Source organism: Hippocampus comes, unplaced genomic scaffold, assembly GCF_001891065.2.
Source record: "Hippocampus comes isolate QL1 unplaced genomic scaffold, H_comes_QL1_v1.1 scaffold41, whole genome shotgun sequence".
Taxonomy (NCBI): domain Eukaryota; kingdom Metazoa; phylum Chordata; class Actinopteri; order Syngnathiformes; family Syngnathidae; genus Hippocampus; species Hippocampus comes.
Window position 1 is genome coordinate 4,165,591 of NW_017805153.1, and position 20,499 is coordinate 4,186,089.

At 41.6% G+C, this 20,499-nt stretch overlaps 1 protein-coding gene across 1 annotated transcript in view; it reads left to right on the forward strand.

Moving 5' to 3' along the window:
- The first annotated feature begins 386 nt into the window (after positions 1-386).
- The window catches only part of LOC109515024 (metabotropic glutamate receptor 7-like), a 123,648-nt gene continuing 103,535 nt past the window's right edge, over positions 387-20,499 (forward strand). Inside the window, exon 1 of the mRNA XM_019868560.1 lies at positions 387-2,286. Within this exon, the coding sequence (XP_019724119.1) occupies positions 1,795-2,286 (492 nt within the window). The 5' untranslated portion in view covers positions 387-1,794. The remainder of the gene's footprint in view (positions 2,287-20,499) is intronic.

The following is a 20,499-nucleotide window of genomic DNA, read 5'->3' on the forward strand; positions in this document are numbered from 1 at the left end:
GATTCATTAAAAAAAAACCACATCAACAGATTAATAGATTCTTAAAATATTAGTGTGGCTTGACCGTATGTCAAAACGGTGGGGGATACTTATTTCTGAATTGATTCATTAAAAAAAAACACATCAACAGATTAATAGATTCTTAAAATGTTAGTGTGGCTTGACCGTATGTCAAAACGGTGGGGGATCTCTTTAACGAGTAATGCAATTCAGATTCCCAATTTTCCAATTTCACTTAATTTGTTGTAAAAATACTGTTTTTTCTTTCAATTACAGTTGGGTATATCCTTGTTCATCTATGTATGCTGGCAACATCTCGTGACAGACACAAAATGCTCTTGTGTTCGATGACATAAGGTACAATATACATGTTGCCATTCATCCATCAAAAGTCATGACTTCCTGTGAGTGCATTTCATTTATTTTCAGTTTAACAGGCTCACATTTTACACTGGGTAACCAAATGCGTGACTAAATCAACACGAGATCACTGTTAGTGTAATACTTTTGCTTGGTTGTGTGCAATGAGATTTTCCAAAGGCTTCTTGGCTCAATAAAGGTTGGGAAACACATGCCTTAGTAGAACTTAGCACTAACGATATTGGATTTGCTCTCTTCTTTGAAAAACACTGTTACTTTTTTAGAATGCAGCGACTCTGCCAAGAAACTCCCTGACTAATGCGTGCGCATGAAATTGCTGGGAAATCGGTCAGGTTTGTTTAAGCACCATCTGTGCAGTTTTTGGTGGGGATGGTGTTTTGTGAGGGACTCCGAATGGTGTGGTTAATTCCTTCCAATGTGTGTTTGTGTGTGTGGACTGTGGAGGATGAATCAAGGATGCCTTGTGAAAAATGCGTTGCCTTGGAGACCGGGCTGGACCCCCTCTAAGCTCCCCAGCCTCTCCTCTTTTAAAGGTACACCATAATGAATAGAAAAGTACTTGAGGAGATCGAGGGGCAAGCTCTCATTGTCATCACGATGTGAGCTGCGTGTCACCATCAAATCGACTTTCCGTGCTCGCGTGGCAAAAAAGGAGGGCGGGGAAGTGCGGAGAGATTGCATGCCGAGATGAGATGAGCGCGTTCTCCGAGGAGCAATTATTCAGCTCGGCGTCTCGTTTGCTTACTTCCTAAAAACCATGAAGTGACAAGCTACGCTCGCCTTTTGAATTGCTCGAAGCCAAGCCAAGTGACGTGCTCAGTGGGAAAAGCAAAAAAGGGGCTGCACACTGTGCAAACCTGCCTCTGACTCATTCACGACCGGTTGCAGCGACAGAGGAAAGCTTTAATTAGCTGCATTTTTCTTTTCCCGACGCTCAGTGGACGAAACGAGCGCGCACTCGCCTTTTCTTTCTTTTTTTCATTCTCTCCCCTCCCTCAGCTGTCTGAAGCCAGTGGGAAGGAGATGTTGCACCTCCGTGCACGAGTTGCTCCACAACAAGAATGTCACCCACTTCTGCCGGAGCGAAGCTTCGTGTATTGACCGGATCTGCTGCTGTTCATTGCGTGCGCTGATCTCTTTTTTTTTTCGTTTGATAGCCTATTTGCGACCTGAACCCAGTTCGGAGGACGGAGTCGTGTTCGAACAGAATTTCCACGCGAGGCTTCGCCATTCAACAAGCTGGCAGCGAGGAGGCGATGGGCGCAGTGAGCCTCCGTCACGGACCGCATCTTGCTTGTAGTCTTGCCCAGCTTGTTGAATCTCCTCCGCGGTGACGAGCGAGCCACGATGACTTCGCGTTGACAAAACTTCTCCCGATTGCACCTTTTATCTCTCGATCTTCAAAGTGAAAACATGGCTCGTTCCGTTTTATTCGCCGAGCTGGGATTGTTTTGCCTCGTGCGGACTGCGCTGGATGTGGCTCTGGCTCAGGAGACGTACGCGCCGCATTCGATCCGAACCGAGGGCCACTTGACCCTCGGCGGACTTTTCCCGGTGCACGCCAGGGGGGTGGACGGCGTGCCGTGCGGGGACCTGAAGAAGGAGAACGGCATCCAGCGGCTCGAAGCCATGATGTACGCGCTGGACCAAATCAACCAGGACGAGCAACTCTTGCCCAACATCACCCTGGGCGCCCGGGTGCTGGACACTTGTTCCAGGGACACCTACGCGCTGGAGCAATCTCTAACTTTCGTGCAGGCCCTCATCACCAAGGACACCTCGGATGTGAGGTGCACCAACGGGGAGCCGCCGGTCTTCGTCAAGCCCGAAAAAGTGGTGGGAGTCATCGGAGCCTCGGCGAGCTCGGTATCGATCATGGTTGCCAACATCCTACGCCTCTTCCAGGCAAGTGGAAACTAAACGCCGTTTCGCAGCCTTGATCGAGACGAGGTACACATTACAGCCTACTTTTGAAAAATCCACCAAAATGCCACACGAGGATAGCCTCGTCGGGGTGTTTCTATACCCTCTTGGACGCAAAACAAGACGAACCGTGCCCCCACTAAATAAATAAGTAAATAAATAAATAGATAAGTAAATAAATAAATTATTACCTCCAAAACTCAGCTCAGTGACTAAGCAAAAATGTTTCATGAACCACAGTCGTGGCTTGAGCTACGAGGACCGATGGCCGATTTTTTTTTTTTTTTTTTTGCTTTTCCTTCCGAGCAAAAACTTGTATTACGATCGTTGTACGGTGGCTGCTAACTCAGTTCAAATAAGTAGCACTTCGACAGATAATGACCAATTCTTTGAAAAAGGTTGTTTCCTGCCACTCCCACGTGAGGTTTACTGTCAAACTACATATAAAACAAAGAGAATTACACTATGTGTATTTAACACACTTCAGTACAGGCGCTCCCCGCTTTACGAACTTTCGTGTTGCGAACAACGGTACATACGAACATTTTTGCGGGTACAGGTATGTCGAAAAATGTTCTCGGACAGAGATGCTGTCAGTCAGATTTTGTATTGCGCGCCTTTTTCCGAGTACTGTAGTACTTCTTTCCGCCGCTAATACCGACGTGAGGCGCTGTGAGAGGAGGAGGAGGAGGAGGAAACGCCTGTCCCCATGAAGAAGTTCGAGACGGAACTCTCTCCCCCTCCATCATCTCCTTAAGCCTTCGAGTACATCTTCCAAAAGTATGTTAAACTTCATTCTATTACACTTATATAAGCCTTAAACATACTTATATAAGCCTTAAACATACATTCCATACAAAATATAGCACTGAAGCAACTTACGTACGAATTCAGCCAGCGAACGATCCTTCGGAACGTATCTCGTTCGTTACCTGGGGAGCGTCTGTACATACATTTGCCCTGACGTTTGCTTGCTTCAAGCTCAAACATAATGGGAAACAGCATAGATTGGCTCATGTGTAGCATTGGTGTGGCAGGCAGTGTTATAACCCTTCAATAACAGATATTTGAACATCAACAGTGGAGCAACACATGTAGACAAAAATATAACACTCACAGGCATATACTGAGATATTTTGATGTCGCTCCGTCTGTATTATGCTGCCCCTGGGCGGCCAAGGTGTGCACAGAAGGAGCAGCACAATGTCAGTCAAACTGGAGCAGAAGATGTCTAAAATGATTTACTATGTTTACATTCAATGTAATTATGCATTTACTGCAGGTTTTTGTAAAGTGCAATGTAAGTGAATGCTGTTTTTTACATTACAAACATTTTGTTGATTTTTCTGAATGGTGGAGGCTGGGCCAGAAAAAATTTTAGAAGATTTGCGAAGTTATTTGTTACGAGCACGACCATGCCATTGAATGAATTAAACTTGGATCTTAAGCCACCACTGTAATTAACATGTAAAATAAACTGAGCGAGTAAACTGAACACACATTGTAAAAATGACTGAACAACAACAAAATAACGTGCAAAATCTGCAGAATGATAACATCACAACCAAGTTTGCAATTAGGAATATTACGAATCGCGACATGTCATTGCAGTGTTTTCGGGGGAATCCAGTTGTGTTGTTGAGAATGACCATCTCTCAGGGTCTCCAACTAGCTATCAGCCAGCAACAGCTAGTAAAGGGCACTGTGCAGGGATTCCCAATGTGTTGTCATTTCATTGTATATAGCGGAGCCATTGTCGGTCATCTTTCTGGCCCCCCTTCAGCTTGGTGCCCAATGCCTGGGTTGCCTGCCCTGTTGTTGCGTCTCTGCATATCACAATGATGATGATGATGATGATGGAAAGTCACGCACACTCCTGATGAGGATAATCAGTATAGAAAATGGCTGGATGTATAATTTCTCTCATGACTCACCAATGTGACGTAGCACAGCAGTTGGGAATCACTGGTTGAGAACATCAAAGTGTGGGAGAGACGTGCTTAGAAAGGATTAATTCGTCTTGATGTTTAGTTTGATTTGTTTTATGATATAAGATGGTTTCGATTGGAAAAAATGATTGGCTTCCAGTGCTGCACAATGAATCATATTTGAATCGTGATCAAGATTTTGGCTGCCACGAATAAATTAACCTGATTGTCTGTGATGTTGACATTTCAAGTGCAGGCTCTGCTGCATGTCTAATCAAGCACTTTGTCAACTAGGAGTCATCCAACCAGAAGGCGGCAAACAGATAGTAAAGGCTTCATGGAGGTAGCTAAATAAGAAGCAAGTGCACCCTCATTTGGCAGTCCAAAGTCACGCTAACTGGAGTAACAGTTTTTATTGTGAAATTGTTCCCGGCAGCATGTTGCGGCGAACAGCAGACTTGACTCATTTTGCAGACTGTATTTGGGGGTCGTTGATTGCCGTCACAAACTGTTGCTTCCAGCGGCAACAATAAAATGCCATGCTAATATAATATTCAAGTGCTTATTATAAATAAAAACAAAAACAAAAAAAAAACGACTTAATTACACTGATACTGTATTGTATGGCGCCTATGGCCAGCTGTAGCAACTAGCACGAGCTGGGCTAGCAGTGCTAGCACAGCGCTGGCAGCCCTCAAGTTAATAGACCTAAATGACTGCACACTTTGATGCTGACAGCATGACACGGTTGTCGTTCCTACTGATCACTTGTTCATAAACCGGGCTGACTCAAGTATGTTATTTTAGCTGGCACAATCACTCCTGTGGTTTTGACCTCGCTTCCTCGCATAGACCAAAATATATGGGGAGAGATTTATTGAAATTCTCACTAATGTTTCTCGAGAGGAAAATAGTGTACTGCTATGCACAATTTAAAGTATAAAATGTTGATCATCTAAATATGAAAACGAGTTGTCCATTTTTTAGTGAAGTGGAAATGTTGGTTTTTTTGTCTTCTGTATCTTTGACGAGGCAAAAAATTTATGTTTTCATTTTTATCCGAATACCCCATGATTCGGTCCGTAATTTCAATAGGATATCTGAATACCAAAATGTTCAATAGCTGCAGCATTAATTTCAAGTTGGACTATGGTTCTCAATAATTAATTGATTGTCACAACAGTTGTCAATCAATTTGGTAAGTTGTCAATTACTTGATTGATTGTTGGACTGCAAGACATATGTATTTTAAAAAAGTGTATCAGTGGGTCACACCCACCTTAACAAAATGTCATTACAATGAACCAATAGACCTTCACATTGTCTTTCTCCTGTATTGGCACATTCCTTTCAAACAGAACGCACAGAAGCGCGGCATTTCCGTACATACAACTGTCGCAGCTCTCCACATTTTAAGAATTAGACGATGGTGATGATGTCCGTCTCTTTAAAACTAACAATTGCCATCAACACAACAAGGGGTGGGCAGTCAGTCTCGGGTGTTAAAAGGGAAAGTTTGGACACCCCTGCTTTACACTGTAAGAGTATTGCTTGTCCATGGTGGTGCTGAAAGAACAGCTCCTGTTGCAGAGAGTCCCACTCCAGGTAGTGATGAATGGCCCCTGACAGGCTGACTGGTCCGGAGCACGGCCGAATCTACAAGGGAATTCTTGGAGTGGCAAGAGAGTAGAGACATAGAGTAGATGCTTATTATAGAATAATGACACTCAGCAAAGCACTGACCTCCACCAAGGCCGGACAATGCTGTAGTTTGGATCAGAACCAAAATCTATTCCCTGCAAGATAATCACTTTCTCCAGATGCCAAAATGTTCTCATTAAGATTCATACTCATGTGCGGAGAAAAAGAGGACAGAAAGTTTGCAACTGCAACAAGAAAAAAAAATCTTGATGTTATCTTTGGCAGGGCCTTACCCCTTTACATTTTCATGGAATCAGTGCTTGCATAATTTGCAAACAAGTGCATGGCATTGAAAACAACAGAAGCGAAACGAGGGTACCTGAAAAACAACTCCCTTGAGATGCGAGTGACTTTCTTGAGATATGAGCTGCCGATCAGACGATTTCACTGCTTGGCTTGGGAGCATAAACTTGAGATATAAATGCTGTACAGTATGGTGGCAAGTGACCCAGCACATCTCTCTTTATAAAAAGCAACGGTTCGACAGTGTTATCCTTTATGCAACGGATATCTGAACACAAACAGTGGAGCAACACATGTAAAAGATAATATAAAAATACTCGCAGGCATATATTCTTTATCATTGCGAAGAATAACTATACTGGGAAGGTGAGAGAGGAGCTGGGCTTTCAGTACAACAGTATACCTGTCCACAGTTCAGCACCCGCAGATTCACATATTGTTATTTTCAATTGTTTTTCAATATTAAAACAATATATTTTAGTTTTTTTTTATTTTATTTTTTTTATTAGCCTCCTGTTTGCCCCTGTTTTTTTGAGGAAAAAATATATAGATTTTTGTCTCCCCAATGTATTTCAATGGCCATCAGTTATACACGGATTTTCACTTTTCACCGCCGGCCCCAGTCCCTATCACCTGCAAATAGGGGGGGTCAACTGGATGTCTATCTAATACTGCCCTCGGGTGGCCAACCAAGGTGCGCACACAAGAAAGAGCAATGCGTATGAATGTGTTCAATGAATGAGAAAGTATGACTAAAATGGTTTAAACAGTAAAAATTCTTCATTGTATTTTTGTTATATTTTGAGGGGCAGTGCTGGAAAAGATTAATGGAATTACCATTCGAGATGATTGAGATACAAGTCTTTTGAGGTATGAGCATGGTCATGGAATGACAAAACTTGTTTCTCAAGACACCCCTTCACGAACCGATTGATACGATTCCTGGGCGGCTCGAGAAACTGGTGGAGAATTTCGCTGACCCAATCACAATGTTAAAATCTCACGCTGAAACAAAAATTTTCCTCTTTCTTGAAAAAAAAAAAAAAAAAACAACAACAACAACAACAACAACAACGAACACAAAGATGTGTCAACAACTTACAAGACATGAATAAATAACAGGTATTTGACAAGAGGCCGTTGCTTTTTGGTCGCGCCGTGTTATGTTGTTTTGAGTGAGAGCAAGCATAAGATGTACTTTCGCAGAGGGAGACTGCGAGGGGAGGCAGCAGTTTGACAGTAATAAAGGACAAACCCATCCATCCATCCATCCATCCATTCCACCTTGATTTTCTGTTCTACTTCTAGTTCGGGTCGAGCAAATCCTGCTGAATTGATTTCAGTTCTATGTTTTGGCAAACAGGATCATTTTTTTTCTTCCAGCGGTGAGAGAGGAGAAAAACAGAAAAAGACTTGTTAACATGGCAGATATTTATCACATTCATACATAAAGATGATCAAAAGCAGCAACATGCACAGTGATGAATTATTTGGATGTTAGAACCCACTTTTGATATGTTTGCATTTTGATATGAAAATACGTTTTTCAAGGGAATGTTATGCAAGTAAATTTCTCTGACGTGAATTTTTTTTTTTGTCACCCTTGCAACATGTTTGGAAATAGTATTTATCAACAGATGATTTCAGAAGAAATGTGCTTAGAAGGTGAAAATACGTTTTTCAAGGGAATGTTATGCAAGTATTATTCGACATCATCACGCTGTATTCATTTAATAAATGTAATAAAATACACATATCATTCTAAAGCCCTGAAACATTTTTGGACACATAAGTACCGGTACAGTAATAATAACCACTTGCATGAGAGAGTGTAAGATCAGATCATTAGTCATGTAGGTGGGAAATGCCTGTATGACAAATATATGCAGTATACAAGAACTGTATGTACAAAATAGTCATTACCACTCAACAACTAATTACCACGGAGTCGAGTAGTAAGAACAAAGTAGTCCAAAACAACTATGAAGAGATGTTCGCATAAACATCTGCTTCTTTGTTCTTCATTATACACATTTAATGTTTTTTTTTTGTTTTTTTTAATTAGCATTATTTTCACTTCTCTGGCCATCATTATTAATCACTGGCACAGGGTTGGCAGTAAAAGTCGTGCATTATTCTCTCACACAAGTTTCGACAGCTAGTATTAACAAATGCAGCGGTGCCTTGAGATATGAGTTGAATTTGTTTTGTGACAACCTTGGTAACTCAAAACACTCCTGCAATGCAATGAATAGAAATGCCAATAATCTGTTCCAAGCTCCCCTCTAAAACCAAAAAGTGTTTTTTTTTTTTTTTTTATAATATGGAAACTAGCACTCTGTAATATTGTACTTTATTATATGATGTAGAAATCATAACATAATGAATGTAAATGAAACATTTTGTGCATCATAATTGATTAATTGCGATTCCTTCTATTGGGCACAACCTGTCTAAGGGGGAGGGCAGCGTAGTACATTTATTTAGTCACAAGCAATGAAAACTTTCACAACTGCTGTAATAGTAATGTCTTGGCAGAACATACAGAATATATGCCTGTGGGTATTGTGATGTTGCCTGCCTACGTGTATTCAAATATCCTTTGCTTGAAACGTGATAACACCGCCACAAAGATGGCATTTTGCACTGTGTGTTGGCATTACGCTAATGGACAAGAAAGTTGTGTGGTTGTTTTAATTCCACAGTGTGTAATTTTCTTGTTTTTTTGTTTAGTTTGATAGTAGAGGGGCAGCAACTAATCAATTGATCAACACCTACCTAATCCATTATTAAGTTAATCGACAACTATTTTGATTATTGGTTAATTGTTTGGAGAGCCTGTTTAAAATCTTCAGATTTTCGTCATCCTCCATGAAAGCTAGTGTCGTTAGCTTTGTGTTTAGTCAAAGTAAGACGTTTGCAAACATCTGCTTTTACTCTGGAAACACATGATCAACATACAGTATATGCTTATTTTCCACCGGATGTTTCGACCCAAACCAGTGTCAATTTCAAATAGCGTTCTTTACTTAAATGGAAAGTACTCAATGTTTTAATATCTGATTCATGAATTCATCACAAAAGTAATTGACACATGAATCGAGGATTTAAATGATAGTAAATTGCAGCCCTGTTTGACAATAATCTTCAGGTGAGAGTGCCCCCTAAACAGCTTGAAGCTCCTTTTTTGAACAATTGTTGATTGCCAAACTGCTTCTTGTTGTGAAGCAAGTTGAGTTGCATTCACTGCCACCATACAGAGTTCGGATCTTTAATTTGGCAAATAAATAAATAAATTAATTAATTAATTAATTATCAGCATCTTGAAAAATTCCCAAGTCCGATCCCTCGTACCTCAAGGCACGACGGCGCTCCATTCATCAACAGGAAATGCGTTGCATCCAGGAAACCTGATGTGTTCCCAGTTACATCAATGAAAGGCCATTCTGTGAAAGAACAAAATTAGCGTAACACAGCTAATGGCACTGACATCCAGTAATGGTGTTCCTCAGATTCATGGTAGAAGTTAATTTCTTCTTTCTTTCATTTGGAAATGTGGTAAAAAGGTAAAATGGAGAGTCACTGCCTTGCGGACGGGAGAATTGGTTGTTTTTATGTTGCTTTTTTTATGACTGCACTAAAATCTGCCCATTTTATTTGTCTGCAGTGTGACTTATTGGTAGTTTGAGGCAATTTTTTAGACATTTCGTAACAATGAATATTTGGGTTCGCTCAAGTTTAATCCGCCCTCCTTCAATCAATGGCGAGTGATGATTAGTTTGTGCCCAGCATGATGCCTTTGTTGAGAAACGACAACGGAAGTGCTGGAGACATCGCTTGAAGCAGCTCCCAGCCTCATCTCCGTCACTTTGAGTCAGATCATTTGTAAAATTCATATCGGAAATAGATTTACAGGTGGCTTAGTCAGATGCAGCGCTACTTCATGTAATTGCGCAAGATTACAAAGGCCTCTTGTACTGAAAGGCTGCAATTTTTTTTTTGAATGAAGTATTTTCAACCACATTGCTTTGATTTACGGGTAATCTGCCTTTCTTTTATCAACTTGTGAATGGACGCGCACGTCACTTTTCGGTCAAAATGCTGGCACCCCAACTGGGCGCTATCATTGCAAGTAAATGAAATGAGTTTGCACCAGCGATTTCAAAGAGCGTTAGCGTTTGTTTGTGTGCGCGCATCTCTTATGCCTGTTGGCTGAAGGAGCGCTCTGCTGCAGTGGAATGAGAACCGCAGCAGGGCTCCAGTACAGCAGATTAATTATTTAAAACACATCTCCATAGAACAAAATATCTAATGGCTTGAAATATCACACGGATGCCGTCGCAAACGCACCGACTTGTGCACTCTGCTTTGACCAACAGACTTGGAGGGCTCTATTTTGGTGGACGCCGCATGCGCAAATGTTGCCCTGTCCGCTTTTTGTGTAGGCGCAAGGCTGTCTACGCCGGTTTGCCAATTTGGCAGACGGCTCTGCCATGCTGGGCTCTCCGGCCGAGCGAGGGTGTGTCCTTCACGGCAATTGGCTGGTGGAATGACATATTGATGACAGAGAGTCAGTCTAATGTTATGTCTGTTCGGACCAAGTCCAAATAGTGGCGCGGCTCTTCGAAATCAGTTTTGGTGAATTTGATTGAGGCAAAGACAGACATGAGGTCCGCAGGCATATTTACATTGGCGGCGGTTATTACCAGCTTATGTAATGAGCGTACCCACTTACATTTGTCTGTTGAATCGCCAGCCAAGTGCACTGATAATACTCCAATCACATGCAGAAGAGGACTTTTTGCGTCCTTTTCCGCACACAGATGTCTGTCTCCATGCGAGATGTGAGTGCGTCAATATCGAGAATGAAAGGAAGTGCTTTGATTGGCAGCAAGTGGAGTCGTCTGTGTTCACGCCCACAGTGGAACAAGCTGCCCTTTTTTTTTTTTTTTTGAAAAATTGCAAAATTATTAACCTTTAAATAAATCCCTTTTTAATTGGGCTACTAGCTACTCATGGTTTGCTGTTGCTGCACACTGTCGTTCTTTCTGCTCATTTAGAAACGTGATGATGGGCTCGACTGCAAATAGCTGTTTAGCGGAAAGTGACCATCAAATGCTGAACATGCTTTTAGCGCCAATGTCCCCCCTCCCTCCCTCATGGCAAGTCCATAGCAGTCATTCATCCTCTGGGGTTTTGTGGTTTCAATGGCTGGACAATTAGGCAAAGGATTCAAACCACAGCTGTCAACCTGGCCTGGGTATCATCCACTCACTGGGAGAAAGGGAGAAAAACATTTTTTTTAATAGTTTGAAGTTGGCAAAACCCTCAAGTAATACTTTGATGCGTCTATGAAACATTAAAATGCGACTTGAAAGGGGGAGAGCCATGCGCGGTTTTAATTTATTCCCCCTTACTTTTGCTCTGCTCTCATAGGGTTTGTTCATGCTCATGTCATGTCATGTTTCGTTTCTTAGAGTGTTCTCAAGTGCAATGCAGTCACAAATCAAACGGTCACAAGACAAAGCCTTAAAGTGCATGTATTCAAGCAGTATTAGCAGGCTGTTTTTGTGATATTGAAAATCAAGCAAAAAAGTGGCCACACAATTTGACTAAAAAGTGAATTCTCCCAAATTATTATACAGTGCATAGGTTCTAAAATTGAGAATTGATTCGAATGGTGCCAGAAGTCCCTCGGATCTTTCTGAACAGGGGTCATCAATATTTCTGTTAACCTCACTTGTTAGCTACTTTTAGAATGATGATGATGATGCAAAATGGTGCATTTCCTCAAAACCGGCCACTACATCTGTGAATCAATTTTTAAATAGTGCAAAAAGTCACACTCGGTAAATTAAATTTCACTTATAGTCTGTCCCCCTCCCCGACAAAAGACATTCACCAAACAAAAAGTGAAAACCCGCTCGAGGCTCACTTGGACTCTAAATCTGTCCAGGGTATGAATTATTTTGGGCTTTATTGTATAGCTCCAAATGCTAATAAACTCAGAGTGAACTTTCGGGGTAAATCTCCCGCATTACAGTGAGAGGATGCCAGCGATGACAACTCCCTGTGCTGTCCTATTCCAGCCCACTGGCAGGTTTTGTCTCAATGATTATGCTGAGGTCATTCAGTGACTCCCCCCTTGTAATAAGTGCGCCATCAAGGAAGCTAAATAGTGATTGTAGATTTGATGGCCGGACCCGAAATGTCCATTCAAAGGATGAGTTGCCGCCGAACTCTTACTACCGGCGGAATTGACATGAGCGATGGATTTCTCTGAAGACCCAGGAGGGTTGATCAATAGTGTTGCTATGGTGAAGACGATATGCTGCAGAGATGTTTTTATTTCACGATCATCCACGCTGCGTTGGAAATGAAGACAACAAAACCGCAAGAAGAGAGGAAAAAAAAAATCAATCAAACTTTTAAATTGTTTCTAAGCCGTAGCATACCTTCTGGAAGAAAAAAAAACAAAACAAAACAATCCAAACATTGTCGGAGAAGAATGTCCTCCGAATGCACTCTAGTTGAGCGGACTGTGTAAGTTAGTCCTTTTGTCAGTCTTAATCTCACTGGTATCCATCTTGACAAGATCAGAGTGATGCTTGCTGTCCTCTCGCATCTCTTTTTGCTAGCACACGAACAAAACTTTTTATTTAATGCAGGTGAACTCTTTCTTGTCCTCCTGTCTGGGGAAGCAGCCACTTCAGACCCGCTGTCGAAATGAGGCATTGGCGTCCTCTGCTCACATGGCCCTGACAGGCTGCAGTTGGCTTTTTATCTCTCCTTTCTCACAGAATCATCACTGTGATTGATGAAGGAGACTGAAACCACATAGCCAGATCTATTCAGAGGGCAGTGGTAAAGACAAACACCAAAGAGAATATCGAAAAGAATACGAAAGCCGTCTGCCTACCTGTGCTGCGCCTTTGGAACCGGTTTAATATATCCCTTCTTACAAACAGAATCGGTTGTTCTTATGCATGTCGCAGCTCAATTAGTAACAGGTCTAAAGCAATTGTCGATTCCACCGTGACAAGGATGGTTGGAATGCTAAATATTCAATGCTCAACCTCTGAGGACATTGTGTTAGCTTTTCGTGCACGCCAGCGAGTGCACTTTGTAAACTTGTAACTTGAACCCATCCTCATCGAGCCCTTTGAATTAAAGTCCCCGTGAAGCAAAAATAAATGTCTTCTCGTCTTGAAACACCTTTGAATGAAAACAAAAAAAATTCCAAATATTCACAACCAGGCTTCGAAATTGTATTCTTAGATGTTGTCAGTATGTCTGTTGAATGCACTAACACCACGTTTGGCTCAAGCTGTCAATCAAAACCCAGCACCAAGACATGGAAAATTTGATGCTACGTTATCTAGCATCTTTCTTATGCGAACACATAACTACATATTTGAGCCACAAAAAAACAAAACAAAACAAAAAATAAAGGTTTATTGTTGAGATATTAATGATTCTACTACTGTACTCTTAATATATCTTGTCAATACTTTTTTTTGTTTTGAAAAACACCAAAACTAAAATTTGAATTAACACTGCTATATTATTTGAAAAAAAAAAGATATTATATTCACTTCCATCCAGCCATTTTCCGATCCGCTTGATCCTCACAAGGGTGCTGGAGCCTATCCCAGTTGTCCTCGGGCAGTAGGCGGGGGACACCCTGAACCGGTTGCCAGTCAATCACAGGGCACACATAGACAAACAACCATCCGCGCTCACACACACACCAAGGGACAATTTTGAGTGTCCAAACAGCCTGCCATGCATATTTTTGGAATGTGGGAGGAAACCGGAGTACCTGAAGAAAACCCACGCAGGCATGGGGAGAACATGCAAACTCCACACAGGGAGGCCAGAGCTGGAATTGAACCCGGTACCTCTGCACTGTGAGGTCGACGCGCTGACCGCTGGACCACCGGGCCGCCCTTTATATTAACTTGTCTTACAAACACAAAATTAATGTACAAAAATCTATTTTATTTCCAAAAAGAACGACTTTGAACAAATCACTATGATGAGGCTAAGCAGTCAATAAACAATTTAGTGTGAGAGAAAAGTGGTGTCGAGCAACACGGCTGGTGTCGTTGCTCTTCTGAGAGGTGAGAAGCACAATTTTAAAATGTTTTTTAAGCTTGTTTGTGTTTTCCCCCCGCCCCACACATTTTAATGATTGATTACACCTGCGGCAACATGCGTCATCACCATCAACCTTTGAGAAAAGTAACAAGACTTTTAACTGTTTCACTCGCTCCGCCATGATTGTCAATCAGTCGTGTTAAATGATGGAGATTTGTGCATGAGCTGTTTTTTGCTATCATCCTCTGAAAACACTCGCAGTTGCATCACGGCACAAAGTAGCCTACGCTAATTGCCAAAAAAAAAAAAGTACATTAGTGTAACAACTGGACTAAGTGTAAATTAATTAGATAGTTCTGCAGAGTGAAACATTGAAATGCTAAATGTAGTAACAGAGCTAACCCAATGTGACGGATGCCATCTTGAACTGTGAACTGCAAGTTAACGTTAGTAAAACTTCATTCCTCGCAGCATTCAAAGTGAGCCGTAAACTTGCTGGCCAGCAATGGCTACAAGGGAGGCGGACTGGGGCTCAGGCGGCGGAGGAGTCACCATCGTCACACCAATTTCAAACTGACACATCAAAACAAGAGTATAAAAATAATAGGGTTATATGACACAGTGGTTGGTTTTAGATAATACTGTGAACCATATCGCAGTGTGATCGCATGGCACTATGTGGACACAGAATGGTCCTGTGCCCGTGTGGACTGGAGTGGGACAAGATGACTTGCTTGCGGTTGTAAAATATTCTTCGAAAGATACACTATGTTCAATGTATTGCGAGTTAGAGACGAGACGACAGAAGAAAAAGGTGAAAAATACCATTCAAATAGCATCAATGAATCTCAAATTAATTTGAGTACTTTCTTCAAGACCGTTGGCAGAACCATTGAGGGCGGAGCTTATAGTGACCCGTCTTTAATAATTCGGCCCCCAGGCCAGTTTATTGCCTGGGCTCGCTACCTATCTCTAAAAAGGAGGTGCTCAAAGGCAGCCACGCCCGATCACCGAGGCTCTGACTTTCACGTCGGACTAAAAAAAAAAAAAAAACTTAACCCACCCGCCCTCGCTCTTTCTCTGTCTGACGCACGCACACACGACCACCAACGAGGGTCTCTAAAGCATCTATTTTTCAATAACATATTTATACAATTTATAGTTTTCAGCAACTTGTAAGATGAAGCTACAAACAAGTCTCTAAAAGCCCTGTACAGCAATGTTGGGCAACTCCGGTCCTCGAGGCGCGCACTATCCTGCACGTTTTGTATGTTTCCCTTCCCCAACACACCTAATTCAAATGATCAGCTGATCAGCAGGCTCTGCAGAAGACCCATAACAATCCTGATGATTGGAATCAGTTGTGTTGGAGGAGGGAAACATTTAAAACGTGCAGGTTAGCGACCCTGGAGGACTGGAATTGCCCACCCCTGCTTTACAGGGTCTTTAATTGACATGTATGATGCGGTCTCCACAACACAATGTATTCAAATAACCGCAGACAAAATGCTCTTTCACTCTGGATGAAAGAATTGAAAGACAACACAGCACCTCATGGATTTTTCATGATCCACGCCAGTGATTTTGACTCATGTATTTTCTCCCTCTATCACTTGCTAATTAGCATCTATTCTCAGAGTGGCACACACGTCGTAAAATATGGACAAGGCTGGGAGTAAAACGCACTCTCTCAACTAATTTGAGGCTATCTAGTCAACACAGCCCTTCAAGTCATGCTCAGTATGAATCACTTTGTGTTCGACTGTTAAGGGAATTGCATTCTTATAATTATTGTCCAAAACATTTACCTGTCAAGTATTATGCTGTGTCTATTTATCTGCTTTGTATTTTATGCAATTGTTTCTTAAGACATGCAGTGCTTGTGATGAGACACGCTGTCCGGCAAAACATTAGGCACACCTCGATAGTCTTTGACAGTACTTCTCAAATGTTTTACAGCAAAAAGAAATACTTAGCTCTTTAAGTACATCCACATTGGCCAACAATAAAATACCCAAGTGGGTATACCCAAGTATTGATCAAAAAAATGAGGCAAAGTTTCTTTACCTAAAATGTATATTTTTATAAGCCACTGTAACTTTTTGCACAGTTTTAACAATTAACAATGAGCTCAAGCTGTACATGAATTCAGATTAATTAAAAATGTGTTGCACACAACAATTGTATTGTCCTGGACAAAAGAAACATTTGAGACCGTGTCACATAAATCACAGTTTGAACATTTAACTTTGTGATTCTCTGTGCAACTACAAGACACCAACTTGGAGTGCAGTGGTGCCTTCACTTACGAGTGTAATTGGTTCCGTGACTGCATTAGTCACTCAAAACACCTGTAACTCAAGTTATCTTTCCCCATTAAAGTGAATGGGAATACCATTAATCCATTACAGACTGGCATAAAACAACAACAGACATTTGTAACATTTGTTTTTCTTTATTTTATTTTTTTTATAAGACCTAAATACAGTACGGCAGTGTTTTTCAACCTTTTTTGAGCCAGGGCACGTTTTTTACATTGGAAAAATTTTGCGGCACACCACTAACCAAAAATGTGATAAAATGACACTCTGAACAGTGTATTTAATTAAAATATAATTTCTCAGTTTATTTATACTCAATCAGTGTGAAACCTGGGGCTGTTTAGATCAGGGTTTTTTGAACTTTTTTGAACTTTTTTTCATTGAAAAAAATCTCGCGGCACACCACTAGCTGAAAATGTGACCCCCCCTGCCCCCCGCTTATTTTACCAACTAACATGTTATATTGTTACTATAACCGTTTTTAACATTGAAGAATGACGTTATAACAGCTTGAATTGGAATCTAACGAACACAAAGAAAACAGTATTTTATCTTCTTTCATATTTATTGTTTCACCGTCGTCCTGCATTCATGCGTCACAAATTCGCGTGCCTCTCGTCGTAACACAAGGCAATTGGCTAGCTGTTGCTGCTCCCTAGCGGTATGGGAGGGTACTACATGATTACTTTCTGGGCGAAAGACCGCACAGGCATAAAAATTGGATATTTTCCCGCGGCACACCTGACAATGTCTCGCGGCACACACACCGGTTGAAAAACACTGCAGTCCGGTATGTCGCAAAAACATAATTCAACAGAATGTAAAGAATTAAACAGTTTTTATGTCATCATTTCATGCAAGATAGTCACAGCTCATCACTAAGCTGCAGTAATATTCGCATATTTCTTTTGCAGAAGATAAAGAATATATGCCTGTGAGTATTGTCTGTCGATATGTGTTACTGCGTTTTTTTGTGTATATCGTTTGCTTAAAATATTCTCACACTGCCACATCGTTGCTACATTCATTAGCCTTTCAATGGGCCATTGCCTTGGGTTTTGGCATGATGATAGTGGAACGCCAGTTACATTGTCTGACAAAAGTCAGACAATGTAACTGCCGTTGGGTTCAATACACGGCATGTAACGCTCTTTGTTCAATGTTTAACTTAGGTCAGCAAAAGACTTCAGCCGCAGGTCACGCAAGTAGTGTGTTGCTAGCTATGTTTTAAAAAAGTCATGACCAGAAGCATCAGTGGCCTGAAGTGACATTTGCAGCTACGTACATTTCCACGCTGCGTAATGACCTGTCCTCATTATCATTTCCTCAGGAATCGTTTCTTCAGTGTGTTATTCAGAAAGCCAATGTGCAGCGAAAGGTTGATGGTGGGGTTGGCACGAGGGGATTGGAATTTGAGACTACGTGACCTTTTGCCAATGATAAAACATCATATTATTGACACTTGGTGTGTGTGTGTGTGGGGGGGGGGTAATTTGAGTTGTTTACACCAATAAATAAAAAAGGACATTGATTTAAAGGATGGGAAGGTGTATAAGCTCCAATCTGTTTGGTGCCCAGTTTAATTTAGTCGGAACTCATTCCATCGATAGTTTTGACTGAAGTACTTTCACATTAAGTCAGTGGTTCTGACTAGGGTTGTGATTATCAAGTTTTTTGTAATACAGTCGATAAACCTATCATTTATTTCATCTATTAACCAGTGATGGGGCGTGACTTAAAAACGTAGTTGGCTTCAAAACCACCAAATTGTGAGCTGCACATTGTGAAAGGAAAGGGACATTCTCACAAGCGTCATTTGCAAAATGAATACACATTTTTTTTCCCCAGCACTAGTTCTGGTTGATACTTAATGTTGAAATGTAACTTTAAACATTGCCTATGTCTGATGTGGAGGTACGATTTGTTTTATGATTTTTTTTTTGCCAACATCTCCACTGAAGAGCAGTTGTGATCACACGATGAATGAACTGTGATGATGTTGACATCTCCATCATTTCTTTCTTTTTTTTTTTTTTTGATGAAGTCACTTTGGCTGTGTTCATACTGCAGGTCAAATTAAATTTGTAGTCAACAAAACAGACAGGAGCGAAATTGAAATTGCCACAAATAGGACTAAATTGAGGCCTACACGTGCGGACATATTGACTCCATGTTTTGTGTGCATTGTGTTATTTGACAAAAGCATTCCGTTCACATTCTTAGACACATTTTCTTTCTTAATGTGAATGAAATGAAAAGATTAGATTCAACTAAAAGTCTGAACCTGACATCATGCGCTGCATTGTGAACGTAGCCTTACGTACCAAATATATTTGCATTGAATTGCACCATGTGCATGTTCCACTTACACATTTTCACTCTCTGAATGAGTTTGAAATGATTATTTAAGATTACGCTCGACAGAATCTTGCTTTTCATGCAAACAAACGGCAGGGAATTGAAGCGTTTTAATGAAAAGGCTGTTGCGCTGTTGTACGTGCGCCCTTAATTTGCTGGAAAGTTGACAGTGGAGACAGATGCTACAAAGGTCCCCTGTCAGCCTCCAAAAATGAGGAAGAGGCAGCCCATCCTTGGGGGTTCAGCACTACAGGGGCCACCCTACTTTTAAAGCTTCACGGCACAATTAAACCGTATGAAATTATGAAACCATAAACAAAACCTAATTAAACCTCAAGCAGAAAATGGCTGCATCATCTTCCAGCGTGTTGTTCTGGATGGCATTTGCGGACCCAGCGAGTTCATTCACGGTCCTCGGAAGAGCCCTGCCTGTTTCGTTGTTGTCGTTTAATCGGACGGTGACTTATGGTCCAGGCCGCAGCTGACAAGGTGAAACTCATTCACAGGCTGTGGCAAAAAGCAGATGGGACAGAATGTCGTGACGGCAGCGCTACAAAAACAAACGGCTGCTGCTGTTTGGAACACGGCCAACAGGCTCACTGTAGCATTGCACAGAGTAAGAATTGCGCCCCTTCATTGAGCCCCTTATCGGCTTGTCCTCGCACTCTTTCTCCGAGACAAAGAACAGACCCCCTTTTCTCTGTAAGCGCTCTTTAAGCATACGTCTATACAAACAAGGATGCAAACAATCAATACTTGCTTAAGGGCAGGTCAATCCAGCCTGCTCTGTCAAATTGCCTGGACTTGAGTGTTACCGGTTTGTTGGTTGGAGTTCAATAAGACTGAACTGAAATGAGCAAGGCTGGATCAATCCATGCCAAGACGGGACTGCGTCTCATTCTACCTGAAGCGGCTGATACATCGGACCCGAGATGATAGCCGATGCGTGTACCTTGAGATATGAGGTTGGACAGAAGAGCAAAAAGCGCTCCGAGGCTGAGTGGAGGGAAGAAGATGGCTCGTCTTTCCAAGCCGTAATGTCGTGCATAGATTTCACATCAACGCTTGGAAGGGGAAGAAACGGGTGTAAGATTTCAAGAAAAATCATTATTTTTTGCAATGAATTTGGGGATGTTTACAAAATGAGGCTGTGACTGCCAAACCTTTTCAGAAGCACACGCCAGAATAATGTTTTAAACAGTCGGAGGAAAAATTGGATTCGGACCTGCAAAGGCTGTAATTAAACCACAAGAAGAAAAAGGCTGGTAGCCTGCTGGGGAAATAAGCAGCACTGTTGTGCTCATGTTCACTGGTGCAAGGATATCCCATCATGTCCACACACACACACACACACACACACACACACACACACACACACACACACACACACACACACACACACACACACACAAACATGTTGCAGGGTGTGCAACTGATGCAATATTAATCAAATAAATATAAGATCCCACGTGTGTCAGACACATTGTCATTGCCGCTGACATGAGGACACGAGGTCAGCAGCGCACGACTTAAAAGAAAAGCAT